The sequence below is a fragment of the Scyliorhinus canicula genome, chromosome 14 (assembly GCF_902713615.1).
Source record: "Scyliorhinus canicula chromosome 14, sScyCan1.1, whole genome shotgun sequence".
Taxonomy (NCBI): domain Eukaryota; kingdom Metazoa; phylum Chordata; class Chondrichthyes; order Carcharhiniformes; family Scyliorhinidae; genus Scyliorhinus; species Scyliorhinus canicula.
Genome location: NC_052159.1, coordinates 12538902 through 12565158, shown reverse-complemented (window position 1 = coordinate 12565158; position 26257 = coordinate 12538902). Strand labels below are relative to the sequence as shown.

At 46.9% G+C, this 26257-nt stretch overlaps 1 protein-coding gene across 2 annotated transcripts in view; it reads right to left on the bottom strand.

Moving 5' to 3' along the window:
* Positions 1–6440: 6440 nt before the first annotated feature.
* Positions 6441–26257, bottom strand: part of nlgn4xa (neuroligin 4 X-linked a) — a 307693-nt gene continuing 287876 nt past the window's right edge. For both annotated transcript variants that reach the window (XM_038818165.1, XM_038818166.1), the window contains 2 exons: positions 8577–9366; positions 6441–7455 (listed from right to left, as the gene is read on the bottom strand). In XM_038818165.1, the coding sequence (XP_038674093.1) occupies positions 6603–7455; positions 8577–9366 (1643 nt within the window). In that variant the 3' untranslated portion in view covers positions 6441–6602. The remainder of the gene's footprint in view (positions 7456–8576; positions 9367–26257) is intronic.

Genomic DNA, 26257 nt, shown 5'->3' with positions numbered 1-26257 from the left:
AGTTATCAATGGAGGATCGGATCACTCCCAAGGCTGAAGGGTTGAGGAAAATACAGCGCTCCACTCATAAATGGGGGAAATCCTTTCTGCGTACGGATTGGTAGTGAGAGGAGAAAACAAGGCCGGTCTAAATTAAATTCCCCACTCTCGGTAAGAGTCATCAATCTGAAACCCTGGGTGCGATTTTAACTCACTCCAAACCCATTCACTGAAGAACTGAAATCCAGCCGTTGACTCTGTTTCTCTCTCCACAGGTGCTGCCCAGAACGGCTGAGTAGTTCCAGCATTTTATGCTTTTATTTTTGATTTCCAGCCTTGACATGACTTTGTTCTTGCCTGGGTTTGCATCTGTTCTTTCGCTTTTCTGAGAAGGTTGTGCAGTTTGAGGGTTGAATGGTGGGTGTCCGTATTTACATAGAATTTACATAGAATTTACAGTGCAGAAGGAGGCCATTCGGCCCATCGAATCTGCACCGGCTCTTGGAAAGAGCACCCTACCCAAGGTCAACACCTCCGCCCTATCCCCATAACCCAGTAACCCCACCCAAAACTAAGGCCAATTTTGGACACTCGGGGCAATTTATCATGGCCAATCCACCTAACCTGCACATCTTTGGACTGTGGGAGGAAACCGGAGCACCCGGAGGAAACCCACCCACACACGGGGAGGATGTGCAGACTCCGCACAGACAGTGACCCAAGCCGGAATCAAACCTGGGACCCTGGAGCTGTGAATCAATTGCACTATCCACAATGCTACCGTACTGCCCTTAATTGCGGCACATTAGCACCACAATCATAGGTGACACATCAAGTAGGCAGATGGACGTTTTCCTGTCCATCATTTTTCATCTGTTCACATATGCATCAGTTGCACAGGGGCAGCAGTGTGTACCATCTACAAGGTGCACTGCAGGAACTCACCAAGACTCCTTGAACAGCACCTTCCAAACCTGCGACCCCTACTATGTAAGGCAAGGGCAGCAGATGCATGGGAACCCCACCGCAAAGGGGTTCCCTCCAAGTCACGCACCATCCTGACTTGGAAATATATCGCCGTTCCTTCACTGTCGCAAGGCCCTGGAACTCCCTCCCTAACAGCGCTGTGGGTGTACCTACGCTACAGAGACTGCAGATGTTCAAGGAGGACAAATGGTTGGACCACCTTCCCAAGGGCAACTAGGTATGGGTAATAAATGCTGGCCCAGCCAGCGAACCCCACATCCCATGAGCGAATAAAAAAGTTTATGAAGCCCTCAGCTGATTCCTGTCAGCAAAAGATCAGATGTGAATGCAAAGCAGGTTTCCCTTCCATTGCCATGAGGAAGAGGTTTCGCTGCCTTATTAAAGAACAAAAATATTTGCATTTCTGTAACACATTTCACCACCATAGGATACCCTGAGGCACTTCACAATCAATGTACCACATATTGGAGCACCATCGCAAGCTAACTGTAATGAAATATGACAATCAATTTATCCGCAGCAGGGAACCAGGAGATGGCAAGGTTAGATCTGACGTAAATAATATTGGACTTTTATATGTGCACTTTATTTCAATGTAGTTTTGAGAAATCGATTGTCCTTATATTATAATGTTAACTTTGACAAAGAGTCATCCAAGCTCGAAATGTTAGCTCCGCTCTCTCTCCACAGATGCTGTCAGGCCAGCTGAGACTTTCCAGCTTTTTTTGTCTTTGATTCTTATTTTATGCTGTTTTAAGAGAAAGGAAAGAAAGACTTGCCTTTTTACAGTACTTTTCACGAGCACCGCGCCTCTCGAAGCCAATGAAACACTTTTTAAAAATGTTGCCACTGTTGTCGTGTAGGAAACACGGCAGCCAATTCACACACAGCAAGATCCCACCCACAGCAATTGTAATAATCCAATTGTTTTTTTTTAGTGATGTCGATTGTGGGATGAATATTGCCCAGGACACAGGGGAAAACTCCCCTGCTCCTCTTCAAAGGAGGGCCGTTCGGTTTTTACCACCCACGCCAGCAGGCGGATGGGGCCTTGGCTCAGTGTCTCTACTGGGATTTCCAACCAATGTCGTGCTTCGTCAGTAAAGGAGTTTATTTTGGCAGGAATGGATAAGGGGTGGCATGGTAGCACAGTGGTTAGCACTGTTTCTTCACAGTGCCAGGGTCCCGGGTTCAGTTCCTGGTTTGGGTCACTGCCTGTGCGGAGTCTGCACGTTCTCCACGTGTCTGAAAGACGCTTGAATTGGACATTCTGAATTCACCCTCAGTGTACCCGTACCGGTGGAATGCGGCGACTAGGGGCTTTTCACAGTAACTTCATTGCAGTGTTAATGTAAGCCTACTTGTGACATTAATAAAGATTATTAATATTAGCAAGGGCCCCAAGTTAGCACATTTTACTGAGCAGCCTGAATATTGAAGAGAGGCATCAATCTGTTTTGGTTTTGGGAGTGGATTAGGAAGTCGCTAAGTAATATGCTCCTCTAATTTACACTGTCAGCTTGTACCACAGGACCCATGTAATAAGATCAACCCACTTCTCAAGCTCCTGTATTGTATTGCCTCTGTTGGCAGTGATCGTGTTACTGGACATATTTTTGAGAGCTTTGTTAGAATTTTGTCTGGCCAAGATTTGCTACCTCACTCACAAATGCCGAAAACTAGCAAAACACTGGCACAGTATCACTTGACGCTCCCTCCCCCCAAAAAACGGCATGAATATAGATTAATCAAATATGTGGCTGTCTCATTGTCCCACCACTGACAGTCACTATAACTAAGCACCGAGCCACCTTCCTTTCAATCTTCAGGTGACTTGCCCTCAAACGTTGTTTGATCATGTCCTGTGAAATCCCTTGGGATGTTTTACAACGTTGAAGGTGCTATGCAAATGCAAGTTGTTGCTGTTGTTTAACTCCCTTGCTTTAAATGATGCATTTTGGTTTGAAGAATATGCAGAGACAAAATAAAATAAAGGGTGAAATTCTCAAGGAACAGAAGGACTTGGGTGAAGATGTGCAAAGATCATTGAAGGTGGCAAGACAGGTGAACAGAGCAGTTGAAGTATTCTGGACTTTATTAATAGGGGCACAGGGTACAAGAGTGAGGAGGTGATTCTGAACTTATGCAAGACACTAGTTAGATCTCATATTGTGCACAGTTCTGGACACCACACTGTCGGGCGGATGTGAACACTTTGGAGAGAGTGAGGAAAAGGTTTAACAAGAATGAGTCGTGGGATGAGAAACATCAGTGATGAGGATAGATTGGAGAGGTTGGGACTGTTCTCCTTGGAGTGAAGAGGAGACGGAGATTTGATAGAGATGTTCAAAATCATGAGGGGGCTGGACAGAGTCGACAGGGAGAAACTGTTCCCGCTTATGAAACGATCAAAAACGACAGGGCACAGATTTAAAGAGTTCAAAAGAAGGAAATGTGATGTGAGAAAAAACATTTTCACACAGCGAGTGGTTGGGGTCTGGGATGCGTTGCCTGAAAGTGTGGTGGAAGCAGTTTCAATCGAAGCATTCAAGACGGCGTTACATGATTATTTTAATAGAAACAATGTTCAGGGGTAGAGGAAAAAGGCGAGAACGGCCTTGATGCTTGTTTGGCGAGCCGGTGCAGACATGATGGGCCAAGTGGCCTCTATCTGCAACGTAACAACGCTGTGATTCTGTGAAATGTTTAATGATGACTGTTGTCGATTGTTGTAAAATGTCACTGCTGTCCTTTAGAGAAGAAAACCTTCTGTCCTTGTCCAATACAGACCCACACTTAATTTAACTTAACCGCCCTTTGAAATAACCCGGCAAGACACTCAGTTCGAGGGCAGTCAGGAATGGGCAATAGGGCGGCAGGGTAGCACAGTGGTTAGCACTATTGCTTCACAGCTCCAGGGACAAGGGTTTGATTCCTGGCTTGGGTTATTGTCTGTGCTTAGTCTGCAATATCTCCCTATGTCTGCGTCGGTTTCCTCCGGGCGCTCCGGTTTCCTCCCACAATTCCCAAAAAACGTGCTTGTTAGGTGAATTGGACATTCTGAATTCACCCTCTGTGTACCCGAACAGGGGCCGGAATGTGGTGACTGGGGGCGTTTCACGGTAACTTCATTGCAGTGTTCATGTAAGCCTACTTGTGCCACTAATTAAGATTATTATTATAAATACTGGCCCAGACAGTAATTACCACATCCTGTGAATGATGGATTGAAATGGTAGCTTGTAAACTTGAAATATGGTTTTTCTTTAAATCCTGAAATAAGAATCGGTGGAAGTGACCATGAAGCTGGCGCACTGTTGAAAAAACACAATTAATAATAATAATAATAATAATAATCTTTTATTGTCACAAGCAGCCTGACATTAACACTGCAATGAAGTTACTGTGAAAAGCCCCTAGTCGCCACACCCCGGCGCCTGTTCGGGTACACAGAGGGAGAATTCGGAATTATCAGCTGGTACGGCAGTTGAACCCGTGCTGCTGGCCTTGTTCTGCATCACAAACCAGCTGTCTAGCCCACTGAGCTAAACCAGTCCCAATTAATTCGGTAACCCCCTTTAGAAAATGGAACTTGCCATCCTTAGGCAGTCTGGCCTCTCTGTGACTCAGTCCCACACCATCATGGTTGAGGTTGACTGCCCTCAGAGGTGCTGAGGAAAGGCGCTCAAATGGCTGCATCTCCTTCTCAGGGTATTAAATGCCACGCTTGCCAGCAGTACCCAGACCCTGAGGGTTTCCATTTAAAACAGAGGATGAGGAATGTCACACAAATGCATCAAAATGGTCGGAATATTAAAGGAAGCTAAAACATTCGACCTGGGGTGGCGTGGGGTTAGCCTGGGGGTACGAGCAATTTAATTATACATAACAAAAGTACAATAAATTAGAAAATAGTGTGATCATTTTATTTAAAAAAGCTGCTGAAAATTTTATATATATATATATGTCCAGCCAAAAGGTCATTGTCTATTATCACTTAAGGCAAACAAAAGTGGAACGGAAACATATACATCGATATACTACATTTAGACACCCTTCGTGCTTTAAAATGGATAGGACATAATGAGGGAAAAAATGCACACAGTCAACAAGATTCAAATGAAAGTCTATTACTTGTTTTCTAGGTTTGTGTCCTTCCTAGGCATGTTTCTCCAAATGGGGAACACATTTTCAATCTCTGCATTATTCCCCCTGGCCTTTGTATCCCAGACATCATGAAGCTCGTGGAGTAAAAAAAGATTTATTCCGGACCTTCTAGAATTGCTACACACTCTTACAAACCCTGACTAAACCAATTGCCTTCCCTCAGTCACATCACGCCTGGACCCGCTATCCAAATTGAGTCAATAATCAGGTTCCTGCCTCTACCCCTCCCCCCTCCCCCCGAAGGCAAATAACAAAAGCATTGTACTGAAGAAGTGACATAAGATGGACGATGAGAGAAAACTATTTTTGTCTGCTCTTAATATTAACAGTATTGTTTATTTGTAAACCCTCCCCATCCCACCTAACCGTCTGCTCGTCCTCACGAATGAATCCCACATCGCCTCACGACCCATTTATCCTTTCTCAGAACGTACCAAAAGAAAATATAGATTCACAGTCGCTCGCTACGATACTTAAACATGCACTAACATAATCTAAAACAGAGATAAGCTAAGTTACATAGAAGAAATGTTTCTGGCAGTAAGCATAAGCGAGCACCAATATCCTCTACAGAGGTTGATGTTATGAATTCCCAAGACTCAAAAGTACTCCAAGAACCATATTATCCATGGAAAGTAATTGGTGGAGGACGGAGATGGTTTATCTTATGTATATACAGAAAGAACATGGTAGAAAGCACAAGCTGTCTAAAAGCTGATCCTTTTAAACTTAAAAAGAACAATAAAAGCTTTTTTTGTTTAACCCACAGCTATTTACAAATGTTTACAAAGTTTCATAAATACAGTTCAGAAGGACAAGTTGGTCTTACTTCATACAGACTTGGGATCCACGCAACTGAATTGTCCGTTCAGCGGTGAAACACCATCATATTCATCAATTGGAGTACAGCACACATTTCAAAGCAAAAAAAAAATCCTTTTGTTCAGTAATCGATCCTGGCATTAAGGGTATAACACAACATGGCACATTGAAGATACTGTACAGTCACTTACTTTGAAACTAGAGCAATCCTTTGTTCAATACACTGTCCCGTAGTTTATATTTCCCACTGTCTCCGCCAGATGGTCATAAAGAGCCCATTCCCTGTGTGGTTGGACTGAGCTGTCAGTTTCTGAGAGATCCATCTGATACAGTGGATTGTGAAATTAGTTTTCAAATGTTCACCATTTATAAAAGACTGATGCTGTTTCTTCTGATTGTAGAATGCACTGTTACTTTTCTGTCTTTCCCTCGTTTATTTTCACTCCCCAGTATTGAAACTACGAAAGTGAATACATGAACCCCCCCCCCCACCCCCAAAAAAGTAGCTACTCAATACTTGTCTTCTACTTGTAGGATCCAGATGGTTTTCTGACATGTTCTGCTTCAACTCTTGTTAAAATCATTTCAAAAATGAGCTTTCTACCCAACTAAGGAGCCACGAATGGGGAACACCGCTCCGAAGGGAGCTATACTCGAGTCGTCGAATGTGCGTGGGGCAAATTCGTACTGTTCTGGCCTCCGGTGAAAGTATTGAAGGTGTGTAATTGCTGCATCCCAGCCAACGTGTTCGGGATCATGGTGATGGTGTTGGGCGTCATGAGCGGGATATCGTCTGGAGACCTCCGCAGGGTGAGGGTGTAGTCGGGCGGGCAGGTGAGCCTGAGGGTGTCGTGGGTCTGCATCGACTCGCACTCGTGGTCGTGGTCCATCTGCTTCATCTGCAGCGACAAGATCTCCTCGTTCTGCAGGTGGGCCAGATCGTTGGCGGTGCCGCGCTGCGGGCTCTGCCGCCGGTGCGTCTCGTGGCGCCGCTTGTCCTTCTTGTAGTAGAGGGCGGCGAAGGCCAGGATGTTGAGGAAGAGCAAGGAGGCCCCCACCGCGATGGTGACGCTCAGTTCGGTGGAGTAGTCCCGCTTGTCCTCAATCAGGACCGTTGTTTCGTCGGGGTTCGACTTGTGGGTCTCTTTCGCCTGCTTGGGGTTGTGGGAGGGAGTCAAGGGTGGCCGTTTGGTAGTGGAAGACCATAACTTCCCTGGGGCCCGCCTGGTCACATACGGGAACGGAGTGGAGTCCGTCTGCGGGACCTTTGTGGTGGTTGACACGTACTGGAAGATCTCATTCAGATTGTGCAAATGGGGGACAAGCTCCAGCCAGAAAGCTACCTTTGTGGCCCGGTAGTGTTCCCGCACCCTTGGCTTCAGGCCAATGTGAAGGTACAGTTGATCCTTTGGGTTGTACTTCGACCAGGCAACCTCCTCAAACCGATTCGGTTTTGTGTGGATGAACTTTGTGTCCTGTGGAACCGGCTGATTGGGGTCACTGAAATACAACATGGAGGGGAATCAGAAAATAATTTCAACACACACAAAAATTCCAAATGGTTTCCGCCAACAGGTTTGTGGCAAGGTTATTTTGGGCAGGTAATCTAAGCCTTTCAGTGGCTCAGGGTGAGGTGCACGGCAACTGTCGGAATACCAGCCCCTCCCTTCCTCCCGAGTGATGTGAATTTGAGGCCCAGCCCGTTCAAAACTCCTGGGGTATCAATTACAACGTGCCATCCTGAGACATGCACAAAACCAAGATTGAGTACTGGGAGCTACTTCGAGGCAGGAAGGCCATGGTGGAAAGCAACGCGATGAAAGCGGAGTCAAGTTCCGGAAAGAGACGACGATTCCATTCCACCACATTAAATCCCAGGCCTTGAAGAGCGAAATTTACCCTATCATCTTTCAGACATGGGAGTCCCAAGGCTTTCACAAGTATTCGCAGGAATGCAATGGCCAAATATTGCACAGTGAGCTCTCACAAACAGCAATGAGATCACAACCAGATAATCGCTTTTGGTGATGTTAACTAAGCTGTAAGTGTTGGCCATGCCACCAATGAAACTGCCCCGCTCTTCTTTAAAGAGAACTCCAAACCTTTTACACATTGAGAGAACAGTTGTGGGCCTAAATTTTGTGTTTGACCTGAAGGACAGCACCTCCAGCAATGCAGCATTCCTTCACTGGTGCGCAGTCCCAGCCTAGAGTTTGTTCTCAAGCCCGTGGAGTGGAACTTGAACCCACAAGCTTCTGGCTCACAGGCCTGGGCGCTACCAACTAAACCACTGCGGACACCGTGGGGCGAGATTCTCCAACCCCCTGCTGGGCGGAGAATCGCCTGGGGGTGGGCGACGTGAATCCCAATCCTGCCGGCGCCGGCCTTGCCCCTGAAGGTGCGGCCCAACACCAGAGTGGTTCACGCCACTCCTCAGCACCAGGACCGCCCGTCCCGCCCTCCCCGCCGGGTAGGAGAGAATCCCGCCCCTATTCCTTTAAGTCTAACCCTTATGCAACAATTTTAGCCCTACAAGTTGTGTAGCACTATGAAATAAATTTATGAATTTAATCTAAAAAACATCCCCAAAATTTCAAAGACTCTGTGCAAAGTCAGCTTACCCGGTTTTTGCAAAGTTGGTCCAGTAGGTCATGACCACGGCGCTGAGCATCACGTCGTTCTTTGAGAAGTTGCAAGGGAAAAGCTCAGTGGGTCCAATCATGGGGACACCAAAGACATAGGGGACCTCATCGCCATGGGCAGCATCAGACCAGCCGGGCTTCATGTCACTCTGGCAGTGGTGGTAGAAGGCGTAGAAATAGGTGGGTGAGCCGTACTGTGCATGCAGGTCCGCCGTGGCCACTGCCGGCGCCACCCATTGGTGGTCGGTGAACAGCGCCACCAGGGTTTTACGACGCGTCTCGGGGTTCTCCTTGTCCGCCCAGTCGGTGTACATGAACTTGATGGTCTCCCGCAGGGTGTCCTTCCCCTCCGGGTAGCCGTAGAGATTGTCCACAAAGTTGGAGACGGCAAAGTCGAAGTCGCTGGCCGAGATTCCGTCCTCGTTGTCCACCATGTTCTCCACGAATTTGAGCCCCTCTCCTTGGTTGACCCCCAGCATGATGTCATAGTTAAGGAACTCCCCCTGCTCCATCAGGATCTGGGGGTCATCGGGAATGACGTCACCATCGATCACTGGCCCGAAGGCGATGTGGTAACGGGCGGGCATGATGTCCTGCTCAATCAGCTCCTTGTAGGTCTTCATTCGTAGGCACTCCACCAGATCAATGGTGTCTAGCATGCTGCAGCCAACCTTCTCAGCCAAGAGCCGGGTGTATTTGGCAGGCTGGTAGTTGACAGCCCAGCTGGATAAGGCTGTTCCACTCTGGATGATCGCCTTCTGGAACAGACCTGTTGATTCAAGAAGAGAATAGGAGAAACAATTTAATAATAACATAAAACCAAGGGGTAGGAGAACATGAAATCAAGGAAGCCAGAGTAGAAGAAGGCTCATGTGGAACATAGGATCATAAGAAATAGGAGCCGGAGTAGATCATACAGCTCGTTGAGTCTGCTCTGCCATTCAATACGATCAGGGCTGATATTCAGCTTGAAGTCAATTTTCCCGCTATCTCCCCACATCCCTTCATTCCTGAAGATACCAATAATCTGTCTATCTCAGCCTTAAATGAATTGAACAATGGAGCATCCACAACCCTCTACAGTTGAGAATTCCAAAGATTCACAACCCTTTGAATGAAGTACTTTCTCTTCCTCTCAGTCCTAAATGATTGACCCGTCATCCTAATAATAATAATCTTTATTATTGTCACAAGTAGGCTTAATTAACACTGCAATGAAGTCACTGTGAAAACCCACCCGTTGCCACACTCTGGCACCTGTTCGGGTACACAGAGAGAGAATTCAGAATGCCCAATCCACCTAACCTGCACATCTTTTGGGACTTGTGGGAGGAAACCGGAGCACCCGGAGGAAACCCACGCAGACACGGGGAGAACTTGCAGACTCCGCACAGACAGTGACCCAAGCCGGGAATCGAACCCGGGACCCTGGCGCTGTGAAGCAACAGTGCTAATCACTGTGCTACATTCTGCCCTGACACTGTGCCCCAGTGTTTTGGATTCCCTGCCCAGTGAATCCAATCCCTCTGCATCGAACCTATCATGTCCCCTTCAGAATCCATTCAATTTCAGTGAGATCAACTCTAATTCTTCTAAACTGCCAAGAATATCTACCCAATTTACTTAGATCAGATTGGCCAAATGGCCTGTCTGTGCACTTCAAAACTCTATAATTCTATCACAGTCTTAAGGATTTAAAACTTCCCCACTGAAAGCAGGCGGTTGATTATGTCTAACCGCGTACCATTTGCATTAATGCCAATTTCAGAGTTCTCAGGTACAGCGTATTGAAAGGGCTCCAGCTATCCTGGCTGGAACTTCACTCACTAATAAAACATCTGTTTCACTTTGCATTAAGCTGCCTGATCTGCTATCTGTTTCCAGAATTTTCCAACTTTGTTGCGGACTCATTAGTTCATATGCGCACACGTAACTAACTCGGTGCCAATCCTCAATTACTAGTGTGTACTTAATCCCCTCGAAGTGGTGTGGGCTTTACCGTTCACTTCACTCACTGACAACAGTTTTCCGAATTACTCCATCGTTGGGGGTGTGGGGGGGGGGGGGTTCAGTTGCATGGAAATTTCAAAAATCAATGTGTAAGGAGAAGGTGTGAGCACTGGTTAATGGTGAGACCAATTGCGGCCAGATGATGACAGGTAGGGGCAGAGCGTGTGAACATCAGGAGTGGGGAAAATTAAAATTAGGACAAACTTAAAGGCTTTGTATCTGAATGCACATAGCATTCGGAATAATATTACTCAGTTAACAGCGCAAATAGAGACAATGGGATATGATTTTGGGGAGATGACTGAGACATGGTTTCAAGGAGACCAGATCTGGAGGTTGAATATCCAAGGGTACTCTGTGCTTTGGAAGGAGAGTCAAAAAGGAAAAGGAGGTGGTGTAGCATTCTTAGAAAAGATAGGGATCAGTGCTGGAGTGGAAAATGGTATTGGCACTGGAGATCAAGATGTAGAATATGTCTGGGTAGAAATAAGAAATAGCAAGGGAAAGATGTCCCTGATGGAAGTAATCTATGGGTCCCCAATAGTAGTTCCTCAGTAGGATATATTATAAACTAGGAAATACTGGGGACTTGTAATAAAGGTCCAACAATAATCATGGGTTATTTTTATAAGCATATCGACTGGATTAATCAAACTGGCAATGATAGCCTCAAGGGAAAATGAAAATGAAGATGAAAATCGCTTATTGTCACGAGTAGGCTTCAATGAAGTTACTGTGAAAAGCCCCTAGTCACCACATTCCGGCTCCTGTCCGGGGAGGCTGGTACGGGAATCGAACCGTGCTGCTGGCCTGCCTTGGTCTGCTTTCAAAGCCAGCGATTTAGCACAGTGTGGAGAGTTCATGGCGATTGTTCTTGGAACTCTATGTTATCAAACCAACCAGGGAGCAGGTTGCTTTGTATTCAACATTGTGTCATGAGATGGGATTAATTAATGGTCTTGTTGTAAAGGATCATCCAGGGAAGAGTGATCATTGCATGCTTGACTATCAAATTCAGTTTGAGGGCAAAAATCTGAGCCCCAGGGGTTGAGGGGCTGGTTTAGCACACTGGGCTAAATCGCTAGCTTTTAAAGCAGACCAAGGCAGGCCAGCAGCACGGTTCAATTACCGTACCAGCCTCCCCGAACAGGCGCCGGAATGTGGCGACTAGGGGCTTTTCACAGTAACTTCATTGAAGCCTACTCGTGACAATAAGCGATTTTCATTTCATTTCATGCTAGTGTTCTGCAGTTGTACCAAGGTAATTACATAGGCAAGAGGACAGATTTGGCCCACGTGGATTGGGCAGAAAGACTAAAAGGTAGGACAGTTGATGAACAGTGGCAAATATTGAAGGAAATATTCAAATCCTCCCAACTAAAATATATCCGAGAGCGGGAGAAAGGTTGTCGTAGGGGAAAATGCATTTTAGGCTAGGAGGTTAAAGACAAGATAAAGCCAGAGGCAGGCTGGAGGATTGGGAAACTTTAAAAGACCAACAGAGGGTTACTCAAAAGGTAATTAAAAAAACCAAAAGTAAATTATGAAAGAAATCGAACGCAAATTATAAAAATAGATAGCAAATGATTCTATAATTATATAAAAGGGAACAGTGCAATTAAAGTTAACAATGGTTCCTTCGCGGATGCAACTGGGGACTTAATAATGGGGAACACACAAATGGCAGAGGTACTAAATGAATATTTTGCCTCAGTTTTCATGATGGAGAACACGAGATCCATCCCAATAGTACCAGGTAACGCAGAGGTTGTTGAAAAGGAGCAACTTAAAAGAGTCATCATCATTAGGGAATAAGTACTGAGTAAACTATTGGGATTAAAGGCAGACAAATCCCCAGGGCCTAATGGCCTATATCCTAGGGTCTGAAAGGAAGTGGCAGCAAAGGCATTGGTTATGACATAATAATAATATAATAATCTTATTATCACAAGTAGGCTTACATTAACACTGTAATGCAGTTGCTGTGAAAATCCCCGAGTCGCCACACTCTGGCGCCTGTTCGGGTACACTGAGGGAGAATTCCGAATGTCCAATTCACCTAACAATACGTCTTTCGGGACTTGTGGGAGGAAACCGGAGGAAACTTACCCAGACACGGGGAGAACGTGCAGACTCCGCACAGACAGTGACCCAAGCCGGGAATCGAACCTGGGATCCTGGCGCTGTGAAGCAATAGTGCTCACCACTGTTATGTCCCAACAAGGAGAAAAATCCATTCTATATCTACCCTGTCAATCCGCTTTAATATCATGTACCACCATGAGATTTCCTGGGCATGATTTAACGGCCTTGCCGCCCGGCTTGGTGTCAGGATGAGGCTGTTGAATCTCGCTAGAGGCCTCTGGCGAGATTTGCGACTCTCCAAATGCTTAACGGCATCTCTTGAGACGTCACGATCTGGATATCGCCCCCACTGGACGTGATCCAGATCAGCATATTTAAATAAGCCATTACGCTAATTTGAATATGTGTTTGTGGGATTCTCGCTGCGCCCAGGACCTATTGTAAGCCAACTTTTGACAATGAAGAGTATTATTATTATTACATTCTGGAATGAGAGGCCTCTGTTTTAGGCTGAGAGGTGGAAGACTTAAAACATAATTGAGGAGGTTTTAATCCATTCAAAGGGTGGTGAATCTGTGGAATTCTCTACCCCATAATACAGTGGATGCCGGAACCCAAAACAAATTTAAGGAGGGGACAGATAGGTCTTTAATTAGTCGCGGGATGAAGGGTTCTGGGTAGCGGGCAGGAAGATGGAGATGAGGCCGAGATGAGATCAGCCATGATCATATTGAATGGTGGAGCAGACTCGAAGGGTTGAATCACCTACTTCTGCTCCTAGTTTTAATGTTATAACAGGACGGAAACAGACCATTGGGCCCAACTGATCTAAATCGGTGTTAGTGCTCCTGTACACGTCCCCTCACGACACACTTTACTATACTTCACCTCACCTACCCACCCAGCTATTACTTAGTTTCACTGTCCAACCATTCATGAAGTTCCTCCTGAATTTCCTATTGGACTTATTGTTGTCATAGTGATCTGGCTCAGGATAGCTCCTCTACTCATTTCTTCACGCCTCGCCGACCCGCACTTTCCTCTTCAGTTACTCGTGGGAGCCTCCCATTTTCCATTTCAGCGAACAACATGATCGCAGAAAAGAACACATGAGGTGATGTTTCCATTCCCTTTCTCATGTGCGCTTAAAGGAAATGCAAGTACTCTTCCTGAAGGACCCTCCACCTGCCAGCGGCCACCGGCCTTCAAGCTCTTCCCCCATTGCCATCAAAACTTTGCCTGTTCCGGCATCGGCCATGGCTCGTAACCCTGAGTATGGGACTCTTACCTGGGACTGGGGCAAGTCGCAAAAGGGCAGGGACCACCGACCCACTGAGGTCCCAAATAACCCAGCTACGCTGATCTATTTGTGACTACTAGCTTATAATTATAGCTGTTAGTTTTGGTCTTGCCCGCAAACAAAAATATCTTCTCTATACCTATGCTGATAAACCCTTGTTTAATTTAATGAACAATAGTATGCGGCATACTGGCTAATTACAGGATAGTAATAGCCTTCACAGATCGTTCCTGCCTTTGCATATTACAGGTACATAACACAGCCAGCGTAAGCAATGGTGGTTGTATTATTATGAAGGCTTCACATTCGCAGTTTCCATTTGGCTTTGCCCTATTCATTGCCAGCCTACACAATCAACAGGCTATTCTCCAGTGGGTACCAGCGCAGGTGCACTGGACTGATTCCTGCAATGAAAGGACTATCCAGTGAGGCGGTATTGAGTAGGCTGGGCCAATATTCCTTGGAGTTCAGTAGAATGAGAAGTGATGTCATTGAAAGCATAAGATTCTAAGGGGCCTTGAGCGGGTAGACATTGAGAGATCAATATCCCTGGCTGTAGAGTCGAGAAACAGGGGGCATGTATCTCAGGATAGGGAAATGGGCCATTTCAGGCTGAAACGAGGAGAAATGTCTTCACTCGGGGTTGTGAGTCCTTACAATTCTCCAGCGCAGGATGCTCTGTCGTCGAGTGAATTCAAGTCTGAGATCAGTAGATTTTTGGGTGCCGGGGAATCGAGGGGTATGGGAATCGGACAAGAAAGTGCAGGTTGAGGGCCTGTATTGGCCCATGGGACAGCAGCACAACCAATATCATCGCCGTCGCTTGTAAAATCACCGCCGGATCGTGCGGGCTGGCAGCGGGCATGGTGTCTGATTTCTGTTTCATCTGCCTGCTTCCCAACTCAAAGAGTGATAAGAACGTGATTAACGTCATGGATGCATGTCAGGGGAAGCCTGATGCATGTCAGGGTAAGTACACGATGGAAGAAAGGAATAGAAGGATCTTCCAGTAGGATTAGATGAAATGAAATGAAATGAAAATGGCTTATTGTCACGAGTAGGCTTCAATGAAGTTACTGTGAAAAGCCCCTAGTCGCCACATTCCGGCGCATGTTCGGGGAGGCTGATACGGGAATTGAACCGTGCTGCTGGCTCGCCTTGGTCTGCTTTGGGGCAGCAAGGTAGCATGGTGGTTAGCATAAATGCTTCACAGCTCCAGGGTCCCAGGTTCGATTCCCGGCTGGGTCACTGTCTGTGCGGAGTCTGCACGTCCTCCCCGTGTGTGCGTGGGTTTCCTCCGGGTGCTCCGGTTTCCTCCCACAGTCCAAAGATGTGCGGGTTAGGTGAATTGGCCATGCTAAATTGCCTGTAGTGTCCTAAAAAGTAAGGTTAAGGGGGGGTTGTTGGGTTACGGGTATAGGGTGGATGCGTGGGTTTGGGTAAGGTGGTCATTGCTCAGCACAACATCGAGGGCCGAATGGCCTGTACTGTTCTATGTTCTATAAAAGCCAGTGATTTAACCCAGTGTGCTAAACCAGAAGTAATGTGAGTGACAACATATAAGTCCAATTGGGCCCAATGACCTGATTCTGTGCTGCACTTTCTATGAAAGCAAGCAAAAAAAAAAGTTCTTGCAATTTTCTTCTTTTGCAAAGTTAGTCTAACTTTTTCTTAATGGAGAGTGCTCGTTTAGCAAGCACTCCCGTACATGGCAGATTTGTTAACTTTATCTCTGGTCGTTTGATAGGACAGAGCTTGAATATTGCTGAAACCAGAGACACGTTGCCGAAGCTTTTCAGCTTGCACTCAGCTGGACAAACACAAGAATGTCAAATTTCAAACTATCGCAACAATTTATACTACAGGAGAAAAGGGTGCCGGCTGATTGGCAAGTCCATCTTGATTGGCTGAGGCGGTGCGATGGAGGAAGCGATGGGGAACCATAGTTGCCCCAAGTTCCTGGGTAATTCAAAAAAAGGTGAAAGGTTTGAACATGCTCTTTTTGTTTGCAGAGCATGGGTCCCTGCCTGTGCAAATAGTGGTTGAGGCTATGGGCACAGATACATTTCAGGAGAAACTAGACAAATGTATGAAATCCTTTCATAGGACGTAGGCATCACTGGCAAGACCAGCATTTGTACCCCATCCCAAAATGCCCTTGGACCGAGTGGCTTGCTTGGCCATTGCAGAGGGCAGGTAAGACTCAACCACATTTGCTGTGGATCTGGAGTCACATGTAGGTCAGACCAGGTAAGGGCGTCAGATTTCTTTCCCAAAATGATACCAGTGAACCAGATGGGTTTTTACAACAACAGTCATTGATGGTTGCCATAGTCACCATTACTGATGGTAGCTTTCAATGCCAAATTTATGAATTGAATTCAAGTTCCACCAACTGCCAAGGTGGGGTTTGAACACATGTCCAGCCAGAGCAACCTTCTGGGATGCCAGCCAAGTAATATTACCACCGCACCACTATCTCCCCATGTCCGCTGATAGGGTTAGATGAATTAGAATGGCAGGAGGTTTATGTGGGGTGGAAACACCAGTATGTACAGTTGGGCGAAAAGCTATGGTTCTACAGTATGTGGTAAGTTCAATGTAATGCTCCAGTTCTAAAACCTCTCCTTCCTTCCTGTTACTAAGTTCTCTTAGGTTGTCAGATCTTTCTCTGTTATTTCATGAGATCTCCTCTTCCCAGCAATGGCACACAAGATCCTGCCAGGTGTTAAGACACAAGTCTGCCTCCTATTACTTTATAACCCAGTACATTGAAGCTCCATCATTGGAATAACCACAAAATGGCTCAGAGTGTAATATTAGTCCAGGCTTCAGAGGTGAACATAAACTGATGTCAGTTTACTTCAGCAACAAAGAGTTGAGGATTTTCTCCAGAGAAGTGTCTCTCAGCTGTCAGTTCAGGTTAGGCTTGAACTGTGGCAATATATAGCTTCATATTTTACAGATTAAACAGCAAATGACTTGAGATCAATTTACTCACACGTATCAAATTGGAACGGTGAAAAGTGACAACCTGATGAGACAACGACTGCTGAAAAATGCTTGCCATTTTTCAGGAGAAGCATGCCTGGCATGATCGCTGTTCATTAACCAACAGGAGACTTACCCATTGTCGAGTCCGAGAGTGAATCCAGAGCCATGGAATAAACCCATCACTCAAGACCCATAGAACAAACCCATAATTATAGACCCACAGAATAAACCCCCATCATTACAGATCCATGGAATAAGCCCATCATTACAGATCCATGGAATAAGACCATCATTACAGACCCATGGAATAAATATAGCATTACAGATCCATTGAATAAACCCACTATGACAGACCCAGAGAACAAACCCATCACTACAGGACCTTGGAATTACCCTATCATTACAGACCGAGAGAATAAACCCATCATGATAGACTCACAGAATAAACCCGTCATGACAGACCCATACAATAGTCTGTCGTATTTAAAGCTGATAGAGCATTAGGGCTGGATGAAACACATCCAAGGATACTGAGGAAAGTGTGAGTAGAAATTATTAAGAAACTGACCAAAACCTTTTTCATCTTCCTCAATGATGCCAGAGGAGTGGAGAATTGCAGACTTTGCACCCTAGTTCAAACACGTGTAAAGATAAACCCAGCAAGAACAGGCCAGGCATAAACGTGCGGTGAGGAATCTTCCAGAAACTATAATTCGGTACCAAATTAATGGTCATTTGAGAAAATATGAATCAATTAAGGAACGCCAGCAAGGATTTATTGAGGAAAGATTGTGCTTGACCAACTTGTGTTTTTCAAAAGGCAAGAGAAAGGTTGATGTGGGTAATGTGGTTGGAGTACATGGCCTTCCAAGGAGGATGTGATGAAGTGTCACACAAGGGACTTGTGAGCGATGCTAGTGCTCATGGGAACAAAAGGGACAGGGGCAAACTGGATATGAAATTGGTTGAATGACAAGAAACAGAGAGTAGTGGTTATTGGTTGTATTTTGGGCTGAATAAATGCTGACAGTGGAGTTCCCCAAGGCTCGGTGTTGACACCCCTGCGCTTCCTGATATATACTAATGACCTAGACCTCGATGCACAAAGCGCAATTTCAAAATTTGCAAGTTATACAAAACTTGGAAATATTGTGAACCATGAGGAGGATCGTGTAGAACCTCTGAAGGACCTGGAGACGTTGGTAGAATTGGAAGACAAGTGGTGCATTAAATTTGATGCAGAGAAGTGCAAAGTGATTCATTTTGGTAGGAAGAACATAGAGAGATATGAAAGTACACAATTCCAAAGGGGATGCAGGAGCAGAGGGAACAGGAGCAGAGTGACGTGGGCGATCTGCTGTTGAGTGCTCCAGCAGCCCACAACACACCCATACCCATCATTACAGCTTCCAAAGTCAGATCGGCCTTCCTGAAAGTGAACCCTCGGAATGTGATGGGTCCGGACGGGATCCCTGGTCGTGCACTCAGAGCCTGCGCGGACCAGCTGGCAGATGTGTTTGCGGATATCTTTAACCTGTCCCTACTCCGCTCCGAGGTCCCCACCTGCTTCAAGAAGACCACCATCATACCAGAGCCAAAGAAGAACCAGGCAACGTGCCTCAATGACGACTGTCCGGTGCGCCTGACTTCAGTCGCAATGAAGTGTTTTGAGAGGTTGGTCATGAAGCACATCACCTCCATACTCCCAGAACGCCTTGATCCCCTGCAATTTGCATATCGCTGCAACGGGTGCACAACCCTCCCTGGCCCGACAGTCATCCCGAGAGCATCTCAACAACAAGGACTCCTACATCAGACTCCTATTTATTGACTACAGCTCCACCATTCAACACCATACTCCCAGTCAAGCTTATATCAAAGCTCCAAAACCTAGGACATGAATCCTCACTCTGCAACTGGATCCTCGGCTTTCTGACCCACAGACCACAATCAGTAAGAATAAACAACAACACCTCCTCCACAATAGTCCTCAATACCGGGGCCCCGCAAGGCTGCATACTTAGCCCCCTACTATACTCCCTGTACACACATGACTGCGTGGCAAAACTGGGTTCCAACTCCATCTACAAGTTTGCTGACGACACGACCATAGTGGTCGGATCTTGAATAATGACGAGTCAGAATAAAGAAAGGAGATAGAGTACCTAGTGGAGTGGTGTAGCGACAACAATCTCTCCCTCAATGCCAGCAAAACTAAAGAGCTGGTCATTGACTTCAGGAAGCAAAGTGCTGTACACACCATTGTCAGCATGAATGAAATGAAATGAAAATTGCTTATTGTCACGAGTAGGCTTCAATGAAGTTACTGTGAAAAGCCCCTAGTCGCCACATTCCGCCGTCTGTCCGGGGAGGCTGGTACGGGAACCGTGCTGCTGGCCTGCTTGGTCTGCTTTAAAAGCCAACGATTTAGCCCAGTGAGCTGAACCAGGACATTAACATTAACCCTTACCAACTTTTACAGATGCACTATAGAAAGCATCCTATCTGGCTTCATCACAGCCTGGTATGGCAACTGCTCGGCCCAAGAAACTTCAGAGAGTCGCGAACACAGCACAGTCCATCACACGAACCTGCCTACCATCCATTGACTCTATCTACACCTCCCGCTGCCTGGGGAAAGCGGGCAGCATAATCAAAGACCCCTCCCACCCGGCTTACTCACTCTTCCAACTTCTTCCATCGGGCAGGAGATACAAATGTCTGAGAACACGCATAAACAAATTCAAAAACAGTGGGGGGTATTCTCCGCTCCCGATAAAAATCGGGATGGCCGTCGTGCAATCGGCCGAGCTTCACGATGGCCCAATACGGCCCCGCTCACGAGCTATTCATGCCCCGGAATTGGGCTAGGAGCGGGGCCGCGGGTGCCACGCGTCAAATGACGCGAAAAGGCTGCGACTCCCGAATGACGCCACAATGACGTCGTAAAATGGCGCGAGCGGCCCCCCTCTCCCTCCCTCCTCCTTCTCCTTCTCCCCCGCTTCTCCTTCTCCCCCCCACCCCCCTTCCCCCCCACTCCCTCTCCCTCCCTCTCTCTCTCTCTCTCTATCTCCCTCTCTCTCCCTCTCCCTCCCTCCCCCTTCTCCTTCTCCCCCCACCCCCTTCCTCCCCCCACTCCCTCTTCCTCTCTCTCTCTCTCTCTCCCTCCCTCCCCCCTTCTCCTTCTCCCCTCCTTCTCCCCCCACCCCCCTTCCCCCCCACTCCCTCTCCCTCCCTCTCTCTCTCTCTCCCTCCCTCTCTCTCCCTCTCCCTCCCTCCCCCCATTCTCCTTCTCCCCCCCACCCCCCTTCCCCCCCCCACCCCTCCTCCCCCCAACCCCCCCCCACTGTTCGATGCGTTCTCCAGGATGCCAGCCGCGGTGTGCTCGCAGTCCGGCGGTCCACTCACCTCCTCGGCAGCCAGCCCGACTGGCTGACGAATTTGAAAAGCAGGTGTGTCAACCGGCGTACTGAACTTGCATGCCGACGTCGGGACTTCGGCCCATCCGGGCCGGAGAATAGCGGGAGGCCGGTTTTGGCCGTTTCGGGCAATTTGACGGGGTTATTCGCGGGAAAGGCGGTCGGAAAAATGTGCGCGTTGGGGAGAATAGCGGGAGCGTGTCGGACCGCCGTCGCGGGAAAAAACGGCGCGTCCCGCTATTCTCCGCACCGGCATGGGGTCGGAGAATTCCGCTCAGCTTCTTCCCCGCTGTTACCAGACTCCTAACTGACCCTCTTATGGACTGGCTTTATTAATACTACATCCCTGTGTGCTTCACCCGATGCCGGTGTTTATGTAGTTTCACTGTGCACATGGTGTTGCCCTATTATGTATTTCTTTTCTTTTATTTTATTTTCATATATTAATGATGGGTTGAGCTGCTCGCAGAAAAATACTTTTCACTGTACCTCAGAACACGTGACAACAAAGAAATCCAATCCAATCCAATGTACATAAATCACTGAATGTGGCAGGATAGGTTGTGAGAGCGGTTAATAAAGTATACAATATCCTGGGCTTTATCAATAGGGGCGTCGAGTACAAAAACAAGGAAGCTATGATAAACCTGTACAAAACACTGGTTCGGACGCTACTGCAGTACTATTGTGTTCTTTCATGAGAATTGTGATTTGCAGGAATGGCCATCATCTGTTGTCCATCCTTTGAACGGAATGGTTTGCACTGGGCCGTTTCAGAGGGACCGTTAAGTGTCAATCAGATTGCTGTGTGTCCAGAGTCACATGCCGGCCAGACAAGGGAAGGATGGCAAATTCGAATGAATCCTGTTCTTCTGAAGCTGTTTGAATATTTAGCGAGGGGGAATAATTAGACAGGGAAGCCCGTTAATGATATTCAAATTTAGTTAAATTAATTTAAATAAAGCTCCCGCCCTTTGTGGGCAGGAAGCTTGTCATGTCACCAGCGAGGGGCAGGGAAAAATAAGGGAACAGGCGAGAATCTCGTTTCCCGACTCTCAGGACTTTTTAAAATCTAAGTCCATAAGACATAGGAGCAGAATTAGGCCCATCGAGTCTGCTCCGCCATTCAATCATGGCTGATATGTTTCTCATCCCCATATCTCCTGCCTTCTCCCCATAACCCCTGGTCCCCTTATTAATCAAGATCGATCTTTATCTTAAAGACACTCAGTGATTTGGCCTCCACAGCCTTCTGCGGCAAAGAGTTCCACAGATTCACCACCCTCTGGCTGAAGAAACTGCCTCTCATTTAAAGGATCGTCCCTTTACTCTGAGATGGTGTCCTCTAGATTATCATAGAATTTACAGTGCAGAAGGAGGCCATTCGGCCCATCGAGTCTGCACCGGCTCTTGGAAAGAGCACCCTACCCAAGATCAACACCTCCACCCTATCCCCATAACCCAGTAACCCCACCCAACACTAAGGGCAAATTTGGACACTAAGGGCAATTTATCATGGCCAATCCACCCAACCTACATATCTTTGGACTGTGGGAGGAAACCGGAGCACCTGGAGGAAACCCACGCACACATGGGGAGGATGTGCAGAATCCGCACAGACAGTGACCCAAGCGGGAATCGAACCTGGGACCCTGGAGCTGTGAAGCAATTGTGCTATCCACAATGCTACCATGCTGCCCCTACTTTTTCCTACAAGTTTCCTACCCTCTCCACATCCACTCAATCCAGGCCTTGCAGTATCCTGTAAGTTTCAATAAGATCCCCCCTGATCCTTCTAAACTCCAACGAGTACAGACCCGGAGTCCTCAACCATTCCTCATACGACAAGTTCTTCATTCCAGGGATCATTCTTGTGAATCACCTCGGGGCCCTTTCCAAGGCCAGCACATCCTTCCTGTGTGTTGGCCTTGGAAAAGGTCCAGGGGAGGTTCCCAATTCCCAATTCATGACTCCAAGGACCTGGGTTCGATCCTGGCCCCGGGTCACTGCCTATGTGGGGTTTGCACATTCTCCCCGTGTTTGCATAGGTCTCGCCCCCATAACCCAAAAGATGTGTAGGGTAAGTGGATTGGCCACGTTAAATTGCCCCTTAATTGGAAAAAGAAAAGAATCGGGCACTATGACATGTTTTAAAAAGGAAAATAATCCGGCAGGGATTCGCCATGTGAGGCAACGCCAGGGATCAATAATAATAACAACGTGTCAGAATAAGCATTTTCCCTGACTTGATCAAAAACAAGAAGGAGTACGTGTCTCAGTTCAATGTCTGTCCTACCTGAAAAAAGTCTGCTTGTAAATTGTATTTTCTGCTGAAGTTAAATAATAAAATGATTATAATCACTGTCACACATTATTCTAGCTCCAGTGAATAAAAGTTTACAGTTTTTATGTCACCATTTTCTCAGTAAGCGGGTGCTGGCAATGGCTCTGCTGTAACGACTTACATCTCCTCTGGACCTATCTTTTGATGCATTACTTGTTATCATCTGTTTTGCCGTGCACTATTCTCCCTTTAGGCTTTCAGTCAGTCCTGATCTCAACCCTATTACAGACCTTCCCATTAGTTCTCCCCCCCCACAACCCGATCCCCACCCGCCTACTTTTTCCTGACACTACATTTGCTCAAAAACTGTTCGATCTCTGAGCTCTTCAAATTCTGCTGGTAATTCCTTGACCTGCAATGTTAACCCTCCCCATAACCTGCTGCCCGATTTGTGATTTTACTGATAAAGGCATCTTCCTTTGTTGGGTTAAAACATGTCGCTCTATGAATCAATCCTGGATGGAGTCTAAAAAGCTTTCCTGGCATTAACTGCATGTGCTGTGCGTGTTGCGTCAATTCCAGTCTCCAACAATCTCCCAAAGGGCAGGAGCTTCAGTTAACATTATTTAAATGATTTTGTGGCCTTATAATTGCAATTCCTGGAGCTAAGGATAAATACGCAAAAGGAACGGGTGGCGTGTGGCACAGTGGTTAGCACTGCTGCCTGCGGCGCTCAGGTCCCCGGGTTCAATCCCCGGCCCTGGGTCACTGTCCGTGTGGAGTTCGCACATTCTCCTCGCGTCTGCATGGGTTTCACTCCCACAACCCAAAGATGTGCAGGTTAGGTGGATTGGCCACACTAAATTTGATTTGATTTGATTGATTGTCACATGTACCGAAGTACAGTGAAAAGTATTTTTCTGCGGCCAAGGGAACGTATACAGTACGTACATAGTAGACAAAAAAAGAATAATCAACAGAGTACATTGACAAATGGTACATCGACAAACAGTGGTTGGTTATAGTGCGGAACAAGGGGCCAAACAAAGCAAATACATGAGCAAGAGCAGCATAGGGAGTCGTGAATAGTGTTCTTACAGGGAACAGATCAGTCCAAGGGGGAGTCGTTGAGGAGTCTAGTAGCTGTGGGGAAGAAACTGTTCCTATGTCTGGATGTGCGAGTCTTCAGACTTCTGTATCTTGTGCCTGATGGAAGGGTCTGGAAGAATGCAAAGCCTGGGTGGGAGGGGTCTCTGATAATGCTGTCTGCCTTCCTGAGGCAGCGGGAGGTACAGACAGAACCAATGTGCAGGTGGCACATTGCCCCTTAACTGGAAAAAAATATAATTGGGTACTCCAAATTTATTTAAAAAAAAGAAAAAAAGTACTCAAAAGGTTGCTACAAACAACTTGGTGTTTTTTTGTTATCGGCTGAATTTTGGTGAGGTGGTGACCACCCCGATGACGGCAAGGGCGGGGGGGGGGAGCACTACGTCTCAGCCATTCCTGGGAGCTCCGACCAAATCCTGGAGCAATCAGGCAGCTGATAAATTGCTGTCAGGGCTTCCATCTCCTTTAAGGGTCAAGATTACGCCTCAGTCAGGTGATCGGCAGCTCCTCAGTCCCAGATGTGCCACTGGGAGCAATGGCCGTTGCCATGACGGCACAAAGTCCAGAGTGGCATAACGGAGGCCACCCTCAACACAAGGTAAGGGGGGAATGGGGGATGCTGGAGCCAGCCGCACCTTCCCCGGTGAGGTGGGCTGAGGTAGTTGGTGAAGGTGGGGGTGTTGTTTCTGCAGAGGGGGCCAAGAGGCTGCCTGATCAGGGGGCCCCTCCCAACTCAAGCCCACAGCGAGGCCTTCAGGCCTTGTTGGGTGGTCACCCCATGCAGCAACAGTTAGGCAGATGGTAAAATGCCGCTGGTGGTGGGAAGGGGTTGTGGGGAGAGGGTGATAATGTCACTTGATTAGTAATCCAGAGGCCCAGGCTGTGTTTCAGAGACAGCCCACCCACCATGGTAGCTGGTGGAATTTAAATTATATTAGCAATCTATGGAGGCCTGAAGCCTGCGATCACTAATTTTCACAACTTTACATTTTTGCATTTTATTTCTGCTTTGCTGTTATTTTAAGAGAACCTGTATTAAGTCTGTGTTGAAGTTTTGTGTAGATCTTGAGTTAAAACTAAGTGTGACTGTGCTTTGATTAAATCAAGCAATTAATCAATTATATAGTCAATCGTAATCAGTAGTGATGTTATTAATTGTGGACTTGTTTTTTCCACTCTTTCTCCTTGCTTTCACACTGATCAGACCACATTCGCAGCTGTTACCTTGTCTAAACGACTATTTTTTCACTGCTGGATAGGAAAGAGTCATTTTTTTATTGGGTGGCACGGTGGCACAGTGGTTAGCACTACTGCCTCACAGCACCAAGGACCCGGGTTAAATTCTGGCCTTGGCTGACTGTATGGAGTTTTCACATTCTCCCCATGTGTGCGTGGGTTGCCTCCGGGTGCTCCTGTTTCCTCCCACAGTCGAAAGATGTGTAGGTTAGGTGGATCGGCCATGCTACATTGCCCCTTAGTGTCCAAAGAGGTACAGGGTTGCGAGGATAGGGCGGGGGAGTGGGCCTAAATGGGAGCTCTTTCGAAGGATTGGTGCAACATTGATGCGCTGTAAAGGATCTATGGTTCTATTGGATAAACAGGAGTTAGTTCTTAACCCTGGAATGACCCTTAAACTGCAAGCCAGGACAATTTCTAACCTTGCTTATGGGGGCGGTCAACTATGGTGTGGAATCGGGAATGAGGGGCAAGAAAACCCAATGGGTGGAGGCTGGGAAAACACCATCAACTAGATGTGTAAACAGCCTGAATGTTGCAAAGTCTGGAAGCCTTGCAGTGCCTTTGAGAAGAATTTAATAAGGACAAATGGTTGCCAGGCTCTTGCTTTGACAAAGTCTGGTTGGATGCCTTGGACATCTTGAATGGAACCAGAATATGGACTTAAAGGGATACAGTATCCGGCATTTGGAGCTGCAGCCAGGGTGCAATAGTCAACCACTGAAGTCTATGGAGGAAGAGACGTCAATGGAGTTGACTGACCTGGGAGTCCACCCGGGTGCAAGATTATTCGGAGACTTGGTGATGTATGACCCAAGGGGAATTTTACCATTTTAGGGGGCTATCTTGAACAGACTAACTTGGGGTTGTTTTAGTATTTGGGGGAACTGCCATTAACAAATCAATTTGGGGTTACCATTTGTGCCATAAGAAAGATACCTTTCTTCCTTTCTTATAAATAATATATACACATAATACATCACATAATATTATAAACTTTATACGCCAAGGGAGGGATTTTCTAGCTCCGCCCACCAGCGGGATTACCCAGATCCGTCGAAAGTCAATGGACATTTGGTTGGGTCGCTGCAATGGGGCTGGAAAATCCCAGACAAAGTGGGTTGGATTCTCCACTGTCGGGATTCTCCTTTGCACCGGAAGCACACCCAGGCCCAGGGATTTCCCAATGGCGTTGGGCTGCCCACAATGGGAAACCCCATTG